This window comes from Pipra filicauda, unplaced genomic scaffold (genome assembly GCF_003945595.2).
Source record: "Pipra filicauda isolate LSUMZ 115617 unplaced genomic scaffold, ASM394559v2 scaffold328_size813605_pilon, whole genome shotgun sequence".
Lineage (NCBI taxonomy): Eukaryota > Metazoa > Chordata > Aves > Passeriformes > Pipridae > Pipra > Pipra filicauda.
Window position 1 is genome coordinate 70,327 of NW_024104452.1, and position 16,783 is coordinate 87,109.

General features: G+C 40.5%; 1 protein-coding gene across 1 annotated transcript in view; it reads left to right on the forward strand.

Moving 5' to 3' along the window:
• Positions 1-16,783, forward strand: part of LOC114000141 (amyloid beta precursor protein) — a 140,494-nt gene that overhangs the window by 63,318 nt on the left and 60,393 nt on the right. Inside the window, exons 6-7 of the mRNA XM_039383864.1 lie at positions 998-1,165; positions 11,265-11,398. Of these exons, the coding sequence (XP_039239798.1) occupies positions 998-1,165; positions 11,265-11,398 (302 nt within the window). The remainder of the gene's footprint in view (positions 1-997; positions 1,166-11,264; positions 11,399-16,783) is intronic.

Below are 16,783 nucleotides of genomic sequence, written 5' to 3' on the forward strand. Positions count from 1 at the left end.
GTTTAACATTATGTAGATTTGAAATGACTTATGCAACACATTGAAAGATAAAACTGTTTTTGTCTGTTTGGAACATTATTGGTAAAGGGCTATATACATTTACATGTGTAATTGGCTGAACTCCAAATTGCAGGCAGAATTTGCTTTGTTTTCCTTTAATTTGTGTGGTTTGGTTCTTCCCTCAGGTTTTCAGGTGTTGCAGAATGTAGGCAGAGACTGTTGCAGGACACAGTGAAACACAAGCACAAACCATTTTAATTTTTCTTCCTCTATGTATATTCACTGGAGATGAGATTTCCTCCCATGGATGGGTTCAAGCTCTGACAGTAATTTTATATATGTGAGCCCTTGAACTATGAATTAAAAACCCTGTGCTGGGAGGTTTTCAAAAGGGAGTTACTTCAACAGTGACTATATATAAATAGGTGTCTAAAGAGAATTTGTCTTCCACAATAACGTGTAAATGAGTTTTGGGATTTTTTTTGTTTGTATAAGCTAGGAAACCTTCTCAGTTTGGTCAGAGAGGGGATATATAGCTAAAAAACAAAAGGAAAAAATGTGACTCCTCCTAATTTCAGATGTTCCCCTTCCAAATGGGTATGGAGTGGGCTGCATGGGCAGGAATCTGCCCAAGGCTGTCGGCAAACCCCACAGTCAGCAGTGGTTGTACCCTCTGGCCTGGAAACAGATGAAATGTCACACTGGTACCATGGCTACCATGCTGGAGCTTTTTGAGCGCAACACCCCTCAGTGTGTGTGGATGAAGTTGCTAAAACATAAAATCATAAGAGTATGGGCAGGCTTAATGGCAGAAATCTGAGTCAGTTCAAAAATCTACCTTCATTGTCTCTGGGGAAGGGTCTCCTCTTCCCTGAAACACCTCCTGGTGCATCTCCTTCCTCGCTCCCACGCGTGGGCACGGAGAGGCACCTAACGAAGAAACCGAGGCGATCCCGTGTACACGCTAAATGTGGTTCCTCTGGGTCTCTGTGACTAGAGGTGTGCTCTGAGCAAGCCGAGACGGGTCCGTGCCGCGCGATGATCTCCCGCTGGTACTTTGACGTGGCCGAAGGAAAGTGCGCGCCCTTCTTTTACGGCGGCTGCGGCGGGAACCGGAACAACTTTGACTCGGAGGAGTACTGCATGGCGGTCTGTGGCAGCGTCAGTAAGTGCCCTCCACGGGGCCTGGGCTCTCACTAACCTCGGCCGCGGTCTGTCCACACCTCCGCTCACTGCTAGATCCTCCTCAGCCTCTTGCTAACCTGGCGTGGGAGTGGGGGACTTCTTGGTGCTGTAGGTGGGGTCTACAGTTGGTAGCCTAGAGCTTAACACTTCCTTAGACCAGGCCTTCGCACTCACCTTCTCTTAATTTTCTGCCCAAGCGTCCTGATGTTTTGTGTGTCTCTGTGTGTGTGTGCACATACAATGCATGTACAGGAAAAATCACTGGCATTAGGGAAGCCTCAGGTAAGTTTAGAAATAGCTCGTAGCTTTTACAGTGTATTTTCATGTATTTCTGACCTTTTTGTAATCAAAGCTGAAAAAATAACAGAATGTTTATTTCCAGGGGTTTTTTTCTTTTTGTTTGTTTGGGTTTGGTTTGATTGAATACTTCGTGTGTGTTTGCAGTGAAACGGGGGGAAATGACATTTGATTTTTTAGGTTTCCCTGCAGTGCACGTGGATGTGGATCACCTCCCACTTACTTTAATTCAACCATATGTTTTGGTGATCCTTTTCCCTCAAGAAAAGTGTTTGCACTGTTATTTTTGGTTTGAGAAGTACGGCTTTCTCCAGCATAGGGCACTGAAGCTGATGAATTAGACCCTAGATTTATCGGCTGGGTTTTGAGAGCCTGTGGAACACTCCCCTCCCGTCTGCCTTGCAAGCACATACTCTTGGGAGAGTGGTGGCTGCCATTTACATCTGGCACATTGAAGAGTGAGTACATATCTCACTGCCCTGCCTGCTCACAAGGCATGGAGGAGCAGAACAGAAGCAGCATATTAGGGCTTCTTTTAGTGAAATATTTTCCTAAGTGGGCCTAGGAGTGTTTGTAGTAAGCACAAGGCTTAAAAATGCACACAAACAAAAGCAGAGCCCTAGCAAGGGGTGCTTTGTGTGTCATGGAGCAGAGGAGCTGACCTATATTTTACTGGAGCAGAAACAACAGCAGTCCTAGAGGCACAATTGGTGCTCTGGTGCTCCAGCTGCATTTCATCACAGCCTCTTTTAGAGCTGTTCATGGCAAAGCTCCAGGGAGGGACATGGAGAAATCTGCCACAATGTGAGTGAGGAGGATACCTCCTGGACTGTGATCAGCTTCTGCAACAAGACACAAGATGTAGTGAAAAGAGAGATCTGTGCAGTAGGTTGGAGTGAAGTCTAATGTGTTTACTAACAGGACATTTTGAACCATCAAGTTCCTGTGTTAGTTAAGATGTTTCCAGAGATGCAAAGCATGATTTGTCTCTGATTGCATTCTCTGTTTGCAAGGATAAATGATCTTCTCTTCTAAGACTGGCAGTTTTCTTGCAGCATATGAAGTCAAAAGTGAAATGGGAAACAATTTCTAAGTTCGCTATGTATCAAGTTCATTACGATATTCAGATAAGCCCTGGAGATTCTGCTCTGTCTCATAGAAGTTGTTGGGTTGGGTGTTTTCTTCCTCAGATTGATTTCAGTAAAACAATGCCAAAACCACTGCCATTTGTGTTCTTTCCATAGTTCTCTTCATGTATTTTGGGATTCCCAGTTTTTGGTCGAAGTCATTTTCTCTTCAAGGAAAATGAAGCTGGCTTGAGTACTTGAGCTACTTGACTTCCTTTGCACAACTCAAGCTGATTTTGTATCTCCCAGAGGTTTTTTTTCTTGTTATCTTTTTTTCTTCAGTAGTTTCTCACACATTTTAGTCTATAAGGGTACACTTTCCAAGCTATTTTAGTTATATCTTTATTCCTGGTTTTTCATGTTATGTCAGTGTGTTCTATACCCTGATCTATACCGTTGTTGTTTTTGTTCCTAAAGCAACTTTTTCTTCTGATTTCATGTACTGTTTCAGTCTCACTGTGCTGTTTCTCCTTATTCTTCATCATTTTACTGAACAGAAATTGTAATGAAAATAGTTAGCAGTGCTAAATACAATATGTTTCAGGACTGAAGTGACATCTTGTGTTTAGTACTGATATAATGTTGCTGAAAGAGGTATCACGGACACCACCCTCACTCCAATCCCACAGAAGAAAAGAAAAACAGTGGAGAGATTTCCATCTAGGCCACTCCTTTTCTCTCCTATCCTTTTTTTTTCTTTCCTCTGTCACCCCCAAGTTAGTCTTTCTATTTGATCTTTGTGCCTCCTCCTCCCCACTTCATGATTATTTATTTAATTGCTTCTTCATTCCTTTTCTCTCCAATGTTCACATTATTGTTGCTCCCTTGTGTCCTGTTAAACAAAAAAACCCAGCAAGCCTCTCTTAGGCCGGAGCCAGGATGGATGCTAAAGCACAGCTTTCCTTTGTCTAGCTCTAGTTTGCTTTTCAGGATAAAGTAGTTAGATTTTGCTGAGTAACATGCAATAGTGGATAGCATCGAGTTTCTCTTCTGTAGTGAGATGTTCTGTTGTCACAAATACTCATATACTATGAAATCTGAATACTAATATCCTGAACACTTTGTCTTAAAAAAAAAAATAAAATTCATGTTTTATTCTGCTTCTTTGCTGAAGTCTCTTTGACATGAAAAGGTGAGTCTGTCCTGTCATGGAAAGCCTTAGACTCCCTCCACGATCAGCAGATTTGACTGGAGCTCTGAGGTCTGACAAAAATAATTTCTCTGTTGGGTAGGAGCTGCTGCTGTCACATTTTTTCTCCGTTCATCACCCAGCTCCATGGAAATTGATACGTAATTGCCTTAGGAGTAGAAGGCTTGAAGGATCTTGTTACCAATTCCTTCAACTTGCCAGACCACATGCTCGGTCTCTATTGATTTTTAATAAGAATGTTCAGTACTGTCTGGTTTCTGTTCAATACAAGGATTCAAAGTTCTACTGTGTGACTGTCCATAATGGCTCCTTTGAAGTCATTAGGATCTGTCAGGCAGTTAATTCAGATTTAATGACCTCAGAATGGGTGTGTATTGACAAGAATAAGCAAAAATGATATATTACTGCTATCAAAGGAATGATTTCTGTCTTATTATCATACTGAAAAGTAATCTATTGTACTACCTTTCTTTACTCGTCTGTTAATTGTTGCATTTTAAACATCATTAAAGCTACAGGAAATTTTTTTTAATGAGCACTACTTTGAAATTACATTAATGTTCAAGTCTTAATCTGGGGACTTGAGCTGAAAAAATCCATTCTCTGAAATGTGCTTCATTTGTCAGCAGTTCCATAGCAGACAGTTCACCTCAGCTGCAGGAGCTGCTGGGAGCCTTCAGAGTGGAGTGGAATTCATGGCACTGTATTTTCATTTGTTCCTCACCTGAAGTGGGAATGAGCTGTGTTCTGGTAGCACAGTCACTTTTTGAAAACTCTGACATAACATTAAAATGACCTTTTATAGATAGGTGGAGGTTTTTTTATCACTGTACTGAATTGTGTGGATTGCAACAGAGGGAACCAACAGCGCTTGGTGTCATCAGTTCCCTCCTTCCTTAAGTAAACGCTGAAGGCAAGTAGGAGGTTTAAATGTTATCACACATGAGTTTATTTTTGATCGTTTCAGAGCACCATCCCAAGTTTTTGGGTGAGTTTAGGTAGAGTAGCATTTCTTCTTTGGGCTAAATACTGTGAACTTACAAACTTGCTGAATCTCTTGGTGATTTTTTGGTGGCAGATGCATTATTTTGAGTGGAAGATATGAGAAGAAGCACACTGAAAGCTACAATTTAATAGTATACATGGAATTGCACACAGTGTAGATTAAATATGGTACACCAGACTGACTAATATGGGGGATCCACTCTTTCTTTTTTTTTACAACAGTGGCTTACAAGATGATACTCTTGTTGTCCGTCTTTTTTTTTTATTTATTTTTTGCTTCTTTACTGGGCGATTGCTCATTTTATCTATATAAATTTGCTCTTTTATTTCACCTTTGAACCACACATGGAGCCAGTATTGGACTGGGCCTTTTTAATAAGCAAGTGGGTAAAGTTTAGGATTCAAAAAGTTTCATATACAAGAGTTAGACTACTGATAATTTCAAACACTAAGAATTTTATTAGTATAAGGTATTTTTGTGGACACTTTGCTGTAACTTTTTTTGTTGGGTTTGACCACAGAATTTTTTGGTTTGGTTCTTTTTACTCTGTGGAACTTGATAGCTCTTGTTTACAACCTTGGCAGAAGGCATGGTCAGGAGAATACTTCTGTCTGTATTTTTATTTGACGTGACAGGTGAAGAATTTAATGGGGTTTTTTCCCCTCATAAATATTTAAACTTATGATGGCAAGCTGAAAAAGAATGACCTTGCAGCAGAGTGCTGCAAAGATGCTTGAAGAAAATGTGCTTTGAGGACCTCCTCCCAAGCATGAAGGGAATCAAAGAACTTGTAGGAGGGTTATCTGAGCCATTAATGGATGAGATGTGTGTTGATATGAGCAAGGCAAAATTGTGTTTGTCAGAGTTGGTGAACAGGAGGTTGCATTCATGGAGATGCAGTGAAAGCATGATTGCCAAGTTCTAGCTGTGCATGAGTAGGAAATGTATCTTGAAGTTCTTACACAGAAGAATTCTTATATGAGAAAATGGAACTTAAATCTATTTTAGATGGCAGATATCAACTTTAACTAAGAGAATAGATGAGGAATAATAGGAGTATGGTATGTTTTGCTGGGTGTTTTTTTTTTTCCTTCAAGGAATCTCTGTGAGGGATTTTACTAAGCTGTCTTTCAAGCTGCCTATTGTTTGATGCCATACCAACTATTTGAATTATAACATAGTGAAGGAAAATAGAATCAGTCTTTGCAAAGTAAAGTTCAAGGCAGAATGTAACTTTTAAACATGTGATTCCTCTATCTCAAAACACTTAGTTTTAATTATTTTCAGGCACAGGTTGCTACACGGACCTGTAATTATTCTTTGAATACTAATGCAAGCTATGAAATATTGCAGAAAACATATGCTGTCTTTTATGACAAGTAGTTTAGACTTGGTGGGTAATTAAAACAATGAGATAACCTGAATGTTACTAAAGGAGAGGGCATCCCTCTGGAACAGTGCATCCCGTTTCATTTGTTAACTCTCTTCATGTTACCTGTGCCTGAAATCTCTTTCAGTTACACTAGTAGACAGCTTTAAATGACATGCTTTCTTATTCACTTCAGAAACATTCATTTAATCTAACAACAAACTTTCAGAAGCTAAGAAGTGGCTCGAAATTGAAGGTGGAGAAGTCCAGGTCCCAAAACTGGTGACTCTTTTTACTGCTTCAGATGTGATCCCTGAACATAGAACCACTCCTACTACAGGGGGCTTTATTTCATAACTCAGCAGTAACACACATGAATTTTTTCAGAAAGAATGTATTTGTTTTTATGTAGTCTGTTAATCCGTATTTTGTCTTCTCAGAGTCCCCACCATTGTAGTCAGAATTGATCAGTTTTTATGAAGGACACTTTTCTTTCGAAGACTTTTTGGATGTCTTAAAGATAATTGTCAAAACATGAAGACAAAGCAAATGTGTGAAATAAATAAAACCCAGCCGAATGGTAACGTGATCAGGCTGAGTGATAAATATGTAGTTGAAAGAGGTGAGCCTTAATATCAATGAATAACCTGATGGGAGTTTGTGTCATTGAGCATCTTTGCTGAAAGTTGAAAAGTGGGCAGCTGAAATTGAGTGGCCTGAAGGACAGGAGTACCAGGCTCTGACTGTGATCAGCACAGTTCATTGTTCTGCAGGCAGCTTCCAGGCAGGGGCGTGCTGCTGAGTTACAAGAAGAAGATGTGGCTCCCATAAGGTGATTGTTATTTTCCTTCCCTGTTGTTTAGATTCTGTTCACTGGCTTTGCCACGCTACTGTAAGTGGAGTAGCTTGTTCACAGAAGCAGGAGCATCCCGCCTTGTAATCACAGCTCATTTCATGAGGCAGCAGCAGCAATAATAGAAACCCTTCTTGCTGGAGATATTCCTTTGCACTTGTGATTGTCATAAGTGCTGTAATTAGTTGTGATCTTAGTCAACAACTGAAAGCTTTGATCTTAATCCTTCATTAATGATGCAGTTACGTATGTGGAATTCAGAGGCAGTGAATGCATCCACTGAATACCATATTGTAGTTGGGTAATGCTCTCATTTCAAATGGTTCTTATATGCAACAACCAGTGTCATACAGCAAAGGGGCATCTACTGATCCTTTCACTTACATGAGATGGGTGAATGGCTGCTTTTCCTTTCACTGGCAGTGCTGATATGGATTATTTATTTTTATACAGAAGAGTAAAACAGGATCTGGGGGGCACATTCTTGTAGTTTTTTGCCTTTTGTTTTTCTTGATCTTCTGTTAATGTGAGAACTGTTGTTAAATAGCAAAATGTGTAGTGCACAGTTTGGCTGTATTATTGAACCTCTGCTGTGTCTCCAGGAAGGTTAGGATTTTAAAGTCTAATAAATACTTTAAAAATCTGTTTGCGAATTGACAGATAAAATGGGTGCAAATGTGAAGAAAATGTCAGCTGATGCTGCAATTCTTTCACATCTGTCAACGCACACTTTTTGATCAGTCTTCATGCAAGTAGAATGAGTTACCTTATAAAACAAGGCAATGCATCCTTCTAAGAGCAGGTGGGGTCATGAAATGAGATCAGGCTGCAGATTTTTAAGGAATCCTTTCATTTAGCTGATTTCTGACCAAATGTTCCCAATTTACTGTTAGAAAACATGCAGTACATCTCCATAAACAAAGCTCCCAAATGTATTGGATTGCAAAGGATCTGTTTTGTGCCAACAGCCCTGAAGAAATTTTGCAATGTTTCTGCTTTATGCAGAAGGGAAGCTCAGGGTTTTTGTAACTCTGTCTTTTTTTCCTGGGGTGCCAGCAGCTGGGCACTGTTATGATGAAACCCCATTTCTGCCTAGCATCAGTTTCCAACCATCAGGCCTCAGTTGTTTCTTTCCGATAAAACTGTTGTTAGGAATCTTTTCTTAGGAGAGATTTTCTAAATCAGATTAGTAGTACATTCCCTGGTGGGTGACTGTAACTGATTGAGCTTCTTACCAGGAGACAGGTCTCCCAAGCTCCCATGAGTTCTCATGCCTGTTTCCCAGCCCCCTTTTTTTTTTGGGAGCATGCAGTGGAGAGGCCCCATATGGCCTTTTGCTGAAGGTCAGGGGTAGTAGCGCTCCCCTCCTGTGCAGTGCTGCTCTTCATCAGCGTCAGCTTGGGAGAGTGTATTACAGTCAGGTATCGACGTCCTGCCCTCATCCTTTCCCTGCTGCTGGACACAGCCTGGCTGTCTTGGGAATCCAAGCCTGTGGCGTTTAATGCCCAGTCGCTGTTTGGTTTTGCACAGCTTTTGGAAGGGTCTTGGTGCTCTGACATCCCTGGCACCAGGCACCGAAGTCAGATTTTCCACTTCTCAGCACCTGCTGCTCTCACCTGTGCAGAAACACAGCACCAGGCATTTTGGTGGAAAGTAAGGATAGTGTCCGAAAATCCGGCCTGTCAGGGCTCCCTGTGTGAGATAGGAGCTTTTGAAAATCAAACCTTGAATGCAGAGGTGGCTTAACTGAGCTCTAGTGCAAATGCTGGTGACCTTTTTTCCTGTTTAATAAATTAAAGGTTAAATCTGCATAATTTATTGGACAGTTATTTAGATTGTCACTTCTTTCCACTCACATTTGTACAACTTGAATTCAGTTAGAAAAAATAAATCCATAAAACATGGAGAAGGATGGTGAATGTGCTAGAGCTCTCCCCCATTTCATCCTCCCATGCTGAACCCCTCTGTGTGCCACAGAGGCAGAGAGAGGAGGATGAGGGAAAGGGGAATCTCTTCAGAACCTGACTGAAAGGTGGAACTCACTGCCACACCATAGTGTGAATGTTAAATCTCATGCAAGTTTTTTGGGGAAAAAAAATAAAATTAGAACCATGGAAGAAAAATCCAGCAAGGTTAGTTAAACATTGCAAAAGAGTATTCCCTGCTCTTGCCAGAGGGTGTTGGATGAGTCCCTGGAAGGGATGGCCTTTGCTCAGTGGTCTGACACTCTTAAATTCCTTCTTGCTTTGAAATAACATTTTCTCTTCATTTTCTAAATGGAATTAAAATGCATAATACTTAGCTGCAGCTTCAGGAAAGATGAAGATGAAATTGATTTGTTGCTTGAGAGATTAAAAGGCAAAGACATGTAGAACTCGGGAGCATTACAGAAATGTTTTCACTCAGCGTGAGCTTTGGGTGATTTGTTTTTGGAATTTGCTTACACTGGCTGTAGCCTTTCTGGCAGGCAGCACTGCACCCCAGCACAAACTAGGTCGTCCTTGAAGATGGGTTGTCATCATTAAGAGTTTAAAATGAAAGAAAATTTTAATGCTTTTATAACAGCATCGTAGACTTTAAGTGGTCTGAAGTTGTAAGAGTAACCACTGAAAATATTGAGTGGCATCCTGTTCTGTGTGTCTGAAAGCTTATTTGTTCCTGTTTGATTGTTACAGCACTTCAGTAACAAAGTTTGCCATCTTACAAAATGTAAACTTGTAATTAAATATTTATGAAAAAATATAATGATGGTGGGAGGAGTGATGCTTTGCACTGCCTAAGATTTCTCAATTAGATTTTTTTTATTTGCTTGTAGATTATTATATTTTTGTTTTGAGACAAGCAAGGCCTTTCCTTTGATCCACTGAGTAACTTGGAATATCCACTGTGCAGTTTATACCAACAACACCCAAAACCATTCATGCCTATTGCAGAGAACATACAGAGATACCTCAAATGCAGCCAAAATGCATTTTTGATGCTTTTGGGGTTATACATCTAAGGATAAAAAGTTTGGATTTGGAGTTAAGTTTTTCTTTAAATTTGAGGATATATTTCATTGGATATATTTCATTTCACATTGTACTTCTAACTGATGATTTTAATTTTTTTTTAAATAATTTAACATAGATGTGCTTATATTTGAACTCGTTTGGGGGGAAGTGGTCATAAATAAATATCAGTTGCTATTACTCATTCTGATCTTCAGATTCAAGTTTGCTTTTGTTGAAGACATTGAGAAACATTTGGGATGTGGGAGTATCCTGATTTTTCCTGCCTGTATTAGTCTATCTACTAAAATGAATTACCTCTGTAAGTGAAGTTCACTGTAGTACATGTAGTCAAACTCATTTAAAAAAAAATCCTGCACAGGTACGTGTTTGTTCTGTGTTTCTTTGGCAAAATTTTTAAACTAACTTTGCAGTAGTTGAACTAAATGTGACCAGGGAGATGAAATTAATTATATAATAAAATATTTAGGCACAATATAGTTGAAATAGTTGATCATCATTGGAAAGTTTTTTAATTGCTGTTATGGCCTAGCACAGAAATTGCTCTAATTAGTGCAGGGGTTGTTGGATGTCAGTGTATAGTGAGGGAACTGTTGCTCACTTTGCTTGAATTGTCCCAAATGCAAATCTTTCCACTACCACTGTCACAGGTATCACCCAGTTACCTGACAGGAACGTTCAGCAATTAGTGCAAGCTGGCTGGTTATTTCCAGCATCCGTGAGGGGGTTTCTTAATCAAAGTTGTTAGAAATAAAGTAAATATCTGTGAGGCCAAACTGTCGCTAACGAAGGATTTGAGATACTTCATTAGCTACTGTGGAGTCCACAAGTGCTTTAAAATGTATTTGCATTCACACTTATGAGTTACAATTTACCTTTTAAAAATATACTAATGTACAAAGCATGTAACTTTGCAAAGGACTTTCTGCTGGCTCATGGACTTTAGTCATTGCTAGGCTTTTTTCCTTACTTGGAATTTTTCCTTTGATAGCATTTTCTAACCTGTTTGAAGAACATTGCTTTGTTCACTTTGAAGAGTTTCTCCTGGTTTATAAAATGGGGCAGGAGGGGAAACCCTAGTATATTTATATATATTTGGTGTAACATGCTCACCTAAACCACATTTTTGTATCTTCCTCTGACGCTAAATAAATGGCTTTATTCCAATGGAAACTAGAGCAGGTGCTTCTTGCTTGGTCCAACTAAATCTTCCCTGTACCTAAGTAGAAATTCTGCTTTTCTTCCCCCTCTCCTTCCTCACCCCAGTCCCTACCACAGCTGCTAGCACTCCTGATGCTGTTGACAAATACTTGGAGACACCTGGAGATGAGAATGAACATGCCCATTTCCAGAAAGCCAAGGAGAGACTTGAAGCTAAGCATCGTGAAAGGATGTCTCAGGTAAGGGGAGATCTCTTTATTCCTGAATGGGGGAGTTTTGTCTGTCAAGTCATAAGATGCTTGTGATCCTTCATCTTTGTCTTTCACAAGGCTTCATCCAGGTGCTCTGCCCATTTGCAATGCTGTAAACACACCATTTTCTGCCTTTCTGACTCTATCTAAGAATTCAGCTGCCTGACACACATTTGTGGTTGGGTCACCACCAATCATAAGTCACTACAGTTACTTGTGCTGGTTAAAAGGAAAAAAAAAAATCTGTTAAAAATTGTTCTCATCTTTGTGGAAGAGTGTTTGTTTCGTGAGATTATTCTTGCTTTTAAGTAAAGAACTTGGCCACTATATTAGTTGTCCTTCCCTTGTGGCAGCAGAAGGACGTGGCTTGTGATGAGCTTTGTTCTCTGTGTGTGTAGAAGCAGGGCTGTGCCCTGGGGTAGTGTAGAATCACATATGTTCATCCAATGGTCTTGAGCCTCAAGGTAACGTGAAATGCGTCTGAAGCCAAAGAAAACAGGAAAAATTGATGCTTTTGAACTGAAAATCCAAACTGAATCAACCCTTTTCTTTCCTTTTAACCAAACAGATTTGTGTAGCCTGAAACTCTACACTGGTTTTAATCCTATTGGACACTGTAAGAGATAAGTTATCCACTCTCTCAGAAATAGGGCTTATAAATGCCAATAAAAAGTGGTCACAGTTCTGCTCTAATAGCAACAAAGAAAAAATATAAGAGATTTAAAGGAAGGCCTGTGGTGCATATTTTCTTAGGATGGAACAACCAGAAAAATTTAATGTAGTGTGATTCAGATGCACTGCATATATCCTTGTAGCCAATTTACTATAATTTTTCATTGTAACTTTGTTCCCATGATGCATTTGCAGTGTTTCTCTCTGTTACTGATACATTAACCTTTAGCTCTGTGGTGTTATTCTAAAAATGAAAATTTGTATTAATTAAAATGAAATTAAGCTCTTAGTATAAGTCCCTGCTTACTGGCACTGTAGCTGTGCCTGGCACTTTTCTGGTAAATAGGGCAGGATATCTTACCTGATACTCTCACCTGATCTGTGCAAGACACATACTGAGAATATGACACTTAATAGATAGGAAGGTAGGTGCTCCTCATCTTCCTGGGAAGTGCTGTAGCACGAATAAGCCATCTTCTCTTTAACTAGAGAAAATAGTGCCAATTTAATGAGCAGGGAATCTGGAGGATAAAAGAGGCACACAGCCTGCCTGGCAGAGGAGAGAAATCCTGCCCTGGCTGGGCATGTGGAGGGTTGGTGTGTAATGCAGTCACCACCCTTCTCCTTGAAATATCATTTCTGTAAAAAGCACTGTAGGGGTGGGTGTCCTGAAAGCAAAGGACAGTCAGTGCAAAAGGCGTAGCCTTCAGGTCCCCACTGTGGTTGCAGGTTTGCTTCCAAAATCCCAATATATAAAGCTGAGTAATGAAGGGCAGTGTCTGGGTGAACTGTGTATTTTCTGTTTTCTACAAAACTGTGGAAAAATGCTGCTCAAATGCACAGACACCCAGAAAACATCACAGAGACCATGCGGCATCAGCGCTCGAGGCCAGCAGAATTACCCGCGCAAAGCACTGAGCTGCAGCACCAGGAGACTCGAGGGTAAATGCGCTGCACATTTCATGTGTGCTTTTGGGCACCCTCACATCTGAAGGCTGTGGTTCAAGGGTTTGGCTGGAGCTCACCCCGGTGCCCTCGTTAGCACAGGCCCAGCCATCCTTCCTGTCAGCACTAACGAGCGGCGGGTGAGGCAGGTCAGCTCCCTGTCTCGCTGCAGTGTCACTCCTCCAAAAACAGCTCAAATAACCAGCTCTGGCCAGTTCAGCAGGCGAAATCAGACCTGGGAAACAGCACCACGATAGGTACATTAAAAATATAAAAAAATCAGTCATTAACTTGCTTAAGCTGCTTATGAAATCACTGAAGGAGGTATGTCTTGAAGCACACAGACCCCCTGCAGAGTTTTGAAGATGAGAGTTAATTTAAGTTTCTAAAAGTTAGTTTTCCCTTCTATGAGCAACATTTTGTTACAGCATTGAATTCTCCCTGTTAACTTTTCAAATGTTTAAATAGTAGCAGATTTTATAGCTAGCTTACCATTCTGTGTTTTTGTATGTGAACATCTGTGTCCAGTACCAGTGGTTCTCTTTTCTGGCAATTTATTTTAACATGGCTTTTTACATTTTCTGTATAATCAGGTATGTTCCTAATATATATTTAATTAGGTGTTTAAATATATATTTAGCTAAAAGGTAATCTGAAACTGTTATTTATGTTAAAAACAATGCTGAATACATTAACTCAGTAAGCCTTTGCTAACAATGTTTTTCTCTTTAAGAAGAAAAGGAAACAAGTACCTAACTAAGTCTTCCAGCTGCACCAAAATTCTTTTTTTTTTTAACTCAAAGTCCAGGTTTTTTTCAAAGCTGAGAAATGGAGGCTTATAAAGCAGCAGAAATGCCCATTTTTCTTCCACTAAAAAGAGAGGAAATGATCACTAGTTTTAGGGAAATGATCAAATCAGTCTTTAATCTTGATAAATGTGATAATCTGAAATAGATTGGTTTGCTCACAAAATACAGATATTTCTTTTATTTAATAAAGCAGTGAGTTTTAAAATAGTATTTGATTTGATGCACACTTTGCAACAGCCAGTTAAGTAATAAAAAAATCAAATGCATTTTATTTCACATACAAAATGTAATCATCTAAAGAGTAGCAAGGTTTATCACTAAAAAATTATATTGAAATAATCAGGGCAAATGCAAATATTCTGCATGTCCTCTTTCTGGGATTTCCCTTTGTTTACCATGAAATTCTGACAACTCTTATTTCTTTTTTTCTTGTATGAAGATGTTCTCACAAGCAGAGACCCAGCTTCAGTCAGTGATTGTGTCACCTCATAGTTCACAGCTCGTAAAAAACTCTTTTACTGGGGGAGTCTGTCTCTGTGCTCCTGGTACATCTCTGGTTCAGACTCTTTTAATCCCTTCTGCTCTCAGGTGCCCATCCCTTTAAACTGTGGATCATGAAAGTTTTTTGCACCACACCTGAAGCAATAAGGCTTCTAAACCAGTACTGTAAAGAGACTTACATTAACCTACAATTTTAAGCTTTTCCCAAGAATTATTAATGCAACCCCCATACCAGGAAAGCTCCATTCCCATGCAGACAGGATACTCATTCAGTGATCCAGGCGTAACCTTTAAATGCTTGCTATTCCCTGACGTATAACTGGGAGAGGTCATGCTGATTGCAAAGTACCATGGTTCTTGTTTCATCTTCTGGTACAATTCCCCTTTTCCTCTTTCTCTTTTTAGTTTGTTACCTCCTGCACTGCTCCCTTACTTAATTAGCTGCCACTAAATAGTCTGATGAACCAGATACTGAACCTTACTCAGGGGAACAGTATATTTATACATTTCTCTCCTCAGACATCTTGTGACGTCCTTGTGTCTTAAATTTACTCTTCCTCTGGCTGCTTACAGTATTTTTGGAATCATAGCATGTAGAGTCCTTATGATAGGAACTCAATGATACCTTGTGTCCTAGAATAATCTTGCATCTTGGAGGTTTATTTCCAAAGCAAATATCTGAAAATACTGCAGTCTTCAACCAACCTGAATAGAGCTGGTGTTATGTTCAGGATTTTTTTTGGTTCACTGCATGCCACTTGTTCCAACATCCTGGAGAGGTTTTCAGCTGATTTTTAGTCCCGGGGCTCTATGGAATCATAGAATGGTTTGTATTGGAAGGGACCTTAAAGATAATTTAGTTACAACTCCCCTACCATGGGCAGGCACACCTTTCCACTAGACCAGATTGCTCAGGACCCCTTCCAACCTGGCCTTGAACACTTTCAGGGATGAGGCATCCTCAGCTACTCTGAGCAACTTGTGCCAGTGCCTCACCACCCTCACAGTGAGGAATTTCTTCCTAATATCTAACCTAAGCATACTCTCTGTCAGTTTAGAGCCATTCCTTCTTATCACATCACTACTTTTTTGCACTACATGAAAAAAGTCCCTCTCCTGCCTTCTTGGAGGCCCCCTTTCAGACACTGAAAGCTTGCTGTAAGGTCTCCCTGGAGCCTTCTCTTCTCCAGGCTGAACAACCCCAGCTCTCTCACCCTGGCCTCACAGAGGAGGTGCTCCAGTCGTCTGATCATCTTCATGATCTCCTCTGGACCCACTCAAGCAGGTCCACATCCTTTTTAAGTTGGGCCCCAGAGCTGAATGTGGCACTACAGGTGAAGTAAGGGACAGAATCCCCTCCCTTCTCCCTGCTGCCCATGGTCCTTTTGATGCAGCCAGGGATACATTTGACTTCCTGGGCTGTGAGTGCACATGGCTGGCTCTTATTTGTTTTTTCATCCACCAGGACTCTGAAGTCCTTCTCTGCAGAGCTTCTCTCAGAGCACTCATTGCCCATCCCGTATCAATGCTTGGCATTGCCCCAATCCAAGTGCAGCACCCACACTTGGCCCTGTTGAACTTGAACCTGAGGTTTGCACGGGCCTGCCTCTCAAGCCTGCCCAGGTCCATCTGGATGCCATCCCTTCCTCTAGAGTATCAACCACATCACTGAGCTTCATGTCACTTTGCTGAGAGTGCACTCAATCCTACTGTTCATGTCCCCAACAAAGATGTTAAATAATACCAGTTCATGTATTCCCTAAATTCCACCATCTCTATTACTGTGTGTGGGAAGGCTGTTTCCTTCCTTAAAACTGTCAGGCTAGTAGGATTACCCCTTCATTTACAGTCAGAGCTCTTTGGAGAGGTTTAATGATGTTATTACCAGAAAAAGTGTCAAGACTTAACATGGAACAAAAGCCCCTGACAAAGGTAGATGCCTTATTGGTGTGACTTTTACCTTCTCGGTAAGCCAACCTTCAGGTAATCACCTCTGCTCATCTGATTGCTGTAACCCAAATGTCTGCCATAAATTCTTCTCTTGCAGATATGCTTCTGTGCTCCCGTGTAAAAAATGGGAGTGAATTCTGCTGCTTTCAATGTAATGAGGTTTTTGTACTCTTGATAATGAATGACATTTTCCATACTGCCTCTTTCCCTCTTGCTGACCCCTACAGCCCTATTTCAAAAGGAGTCTGCCAGGCACTAAGTCCTGAGTTCTGAAGAAGTTTGACTTTGAAATGGCTTACTGCTTAAATCTCAATCAGAAGTTGTCATTTTCCCTCCTCAAAGCCACCAAAATGCTTGAAGAGCCATAAATCTGTGTCTCTTTCATAGATCCGTGCTGTCAGCGAGGGAGAATAGGTTTATTTACTATGACTGCTTTGTTGCTGTCTTGAGATACACTCCAGGGCTTGGGGTGAAAAGGAGGATGAAAACTTGACAA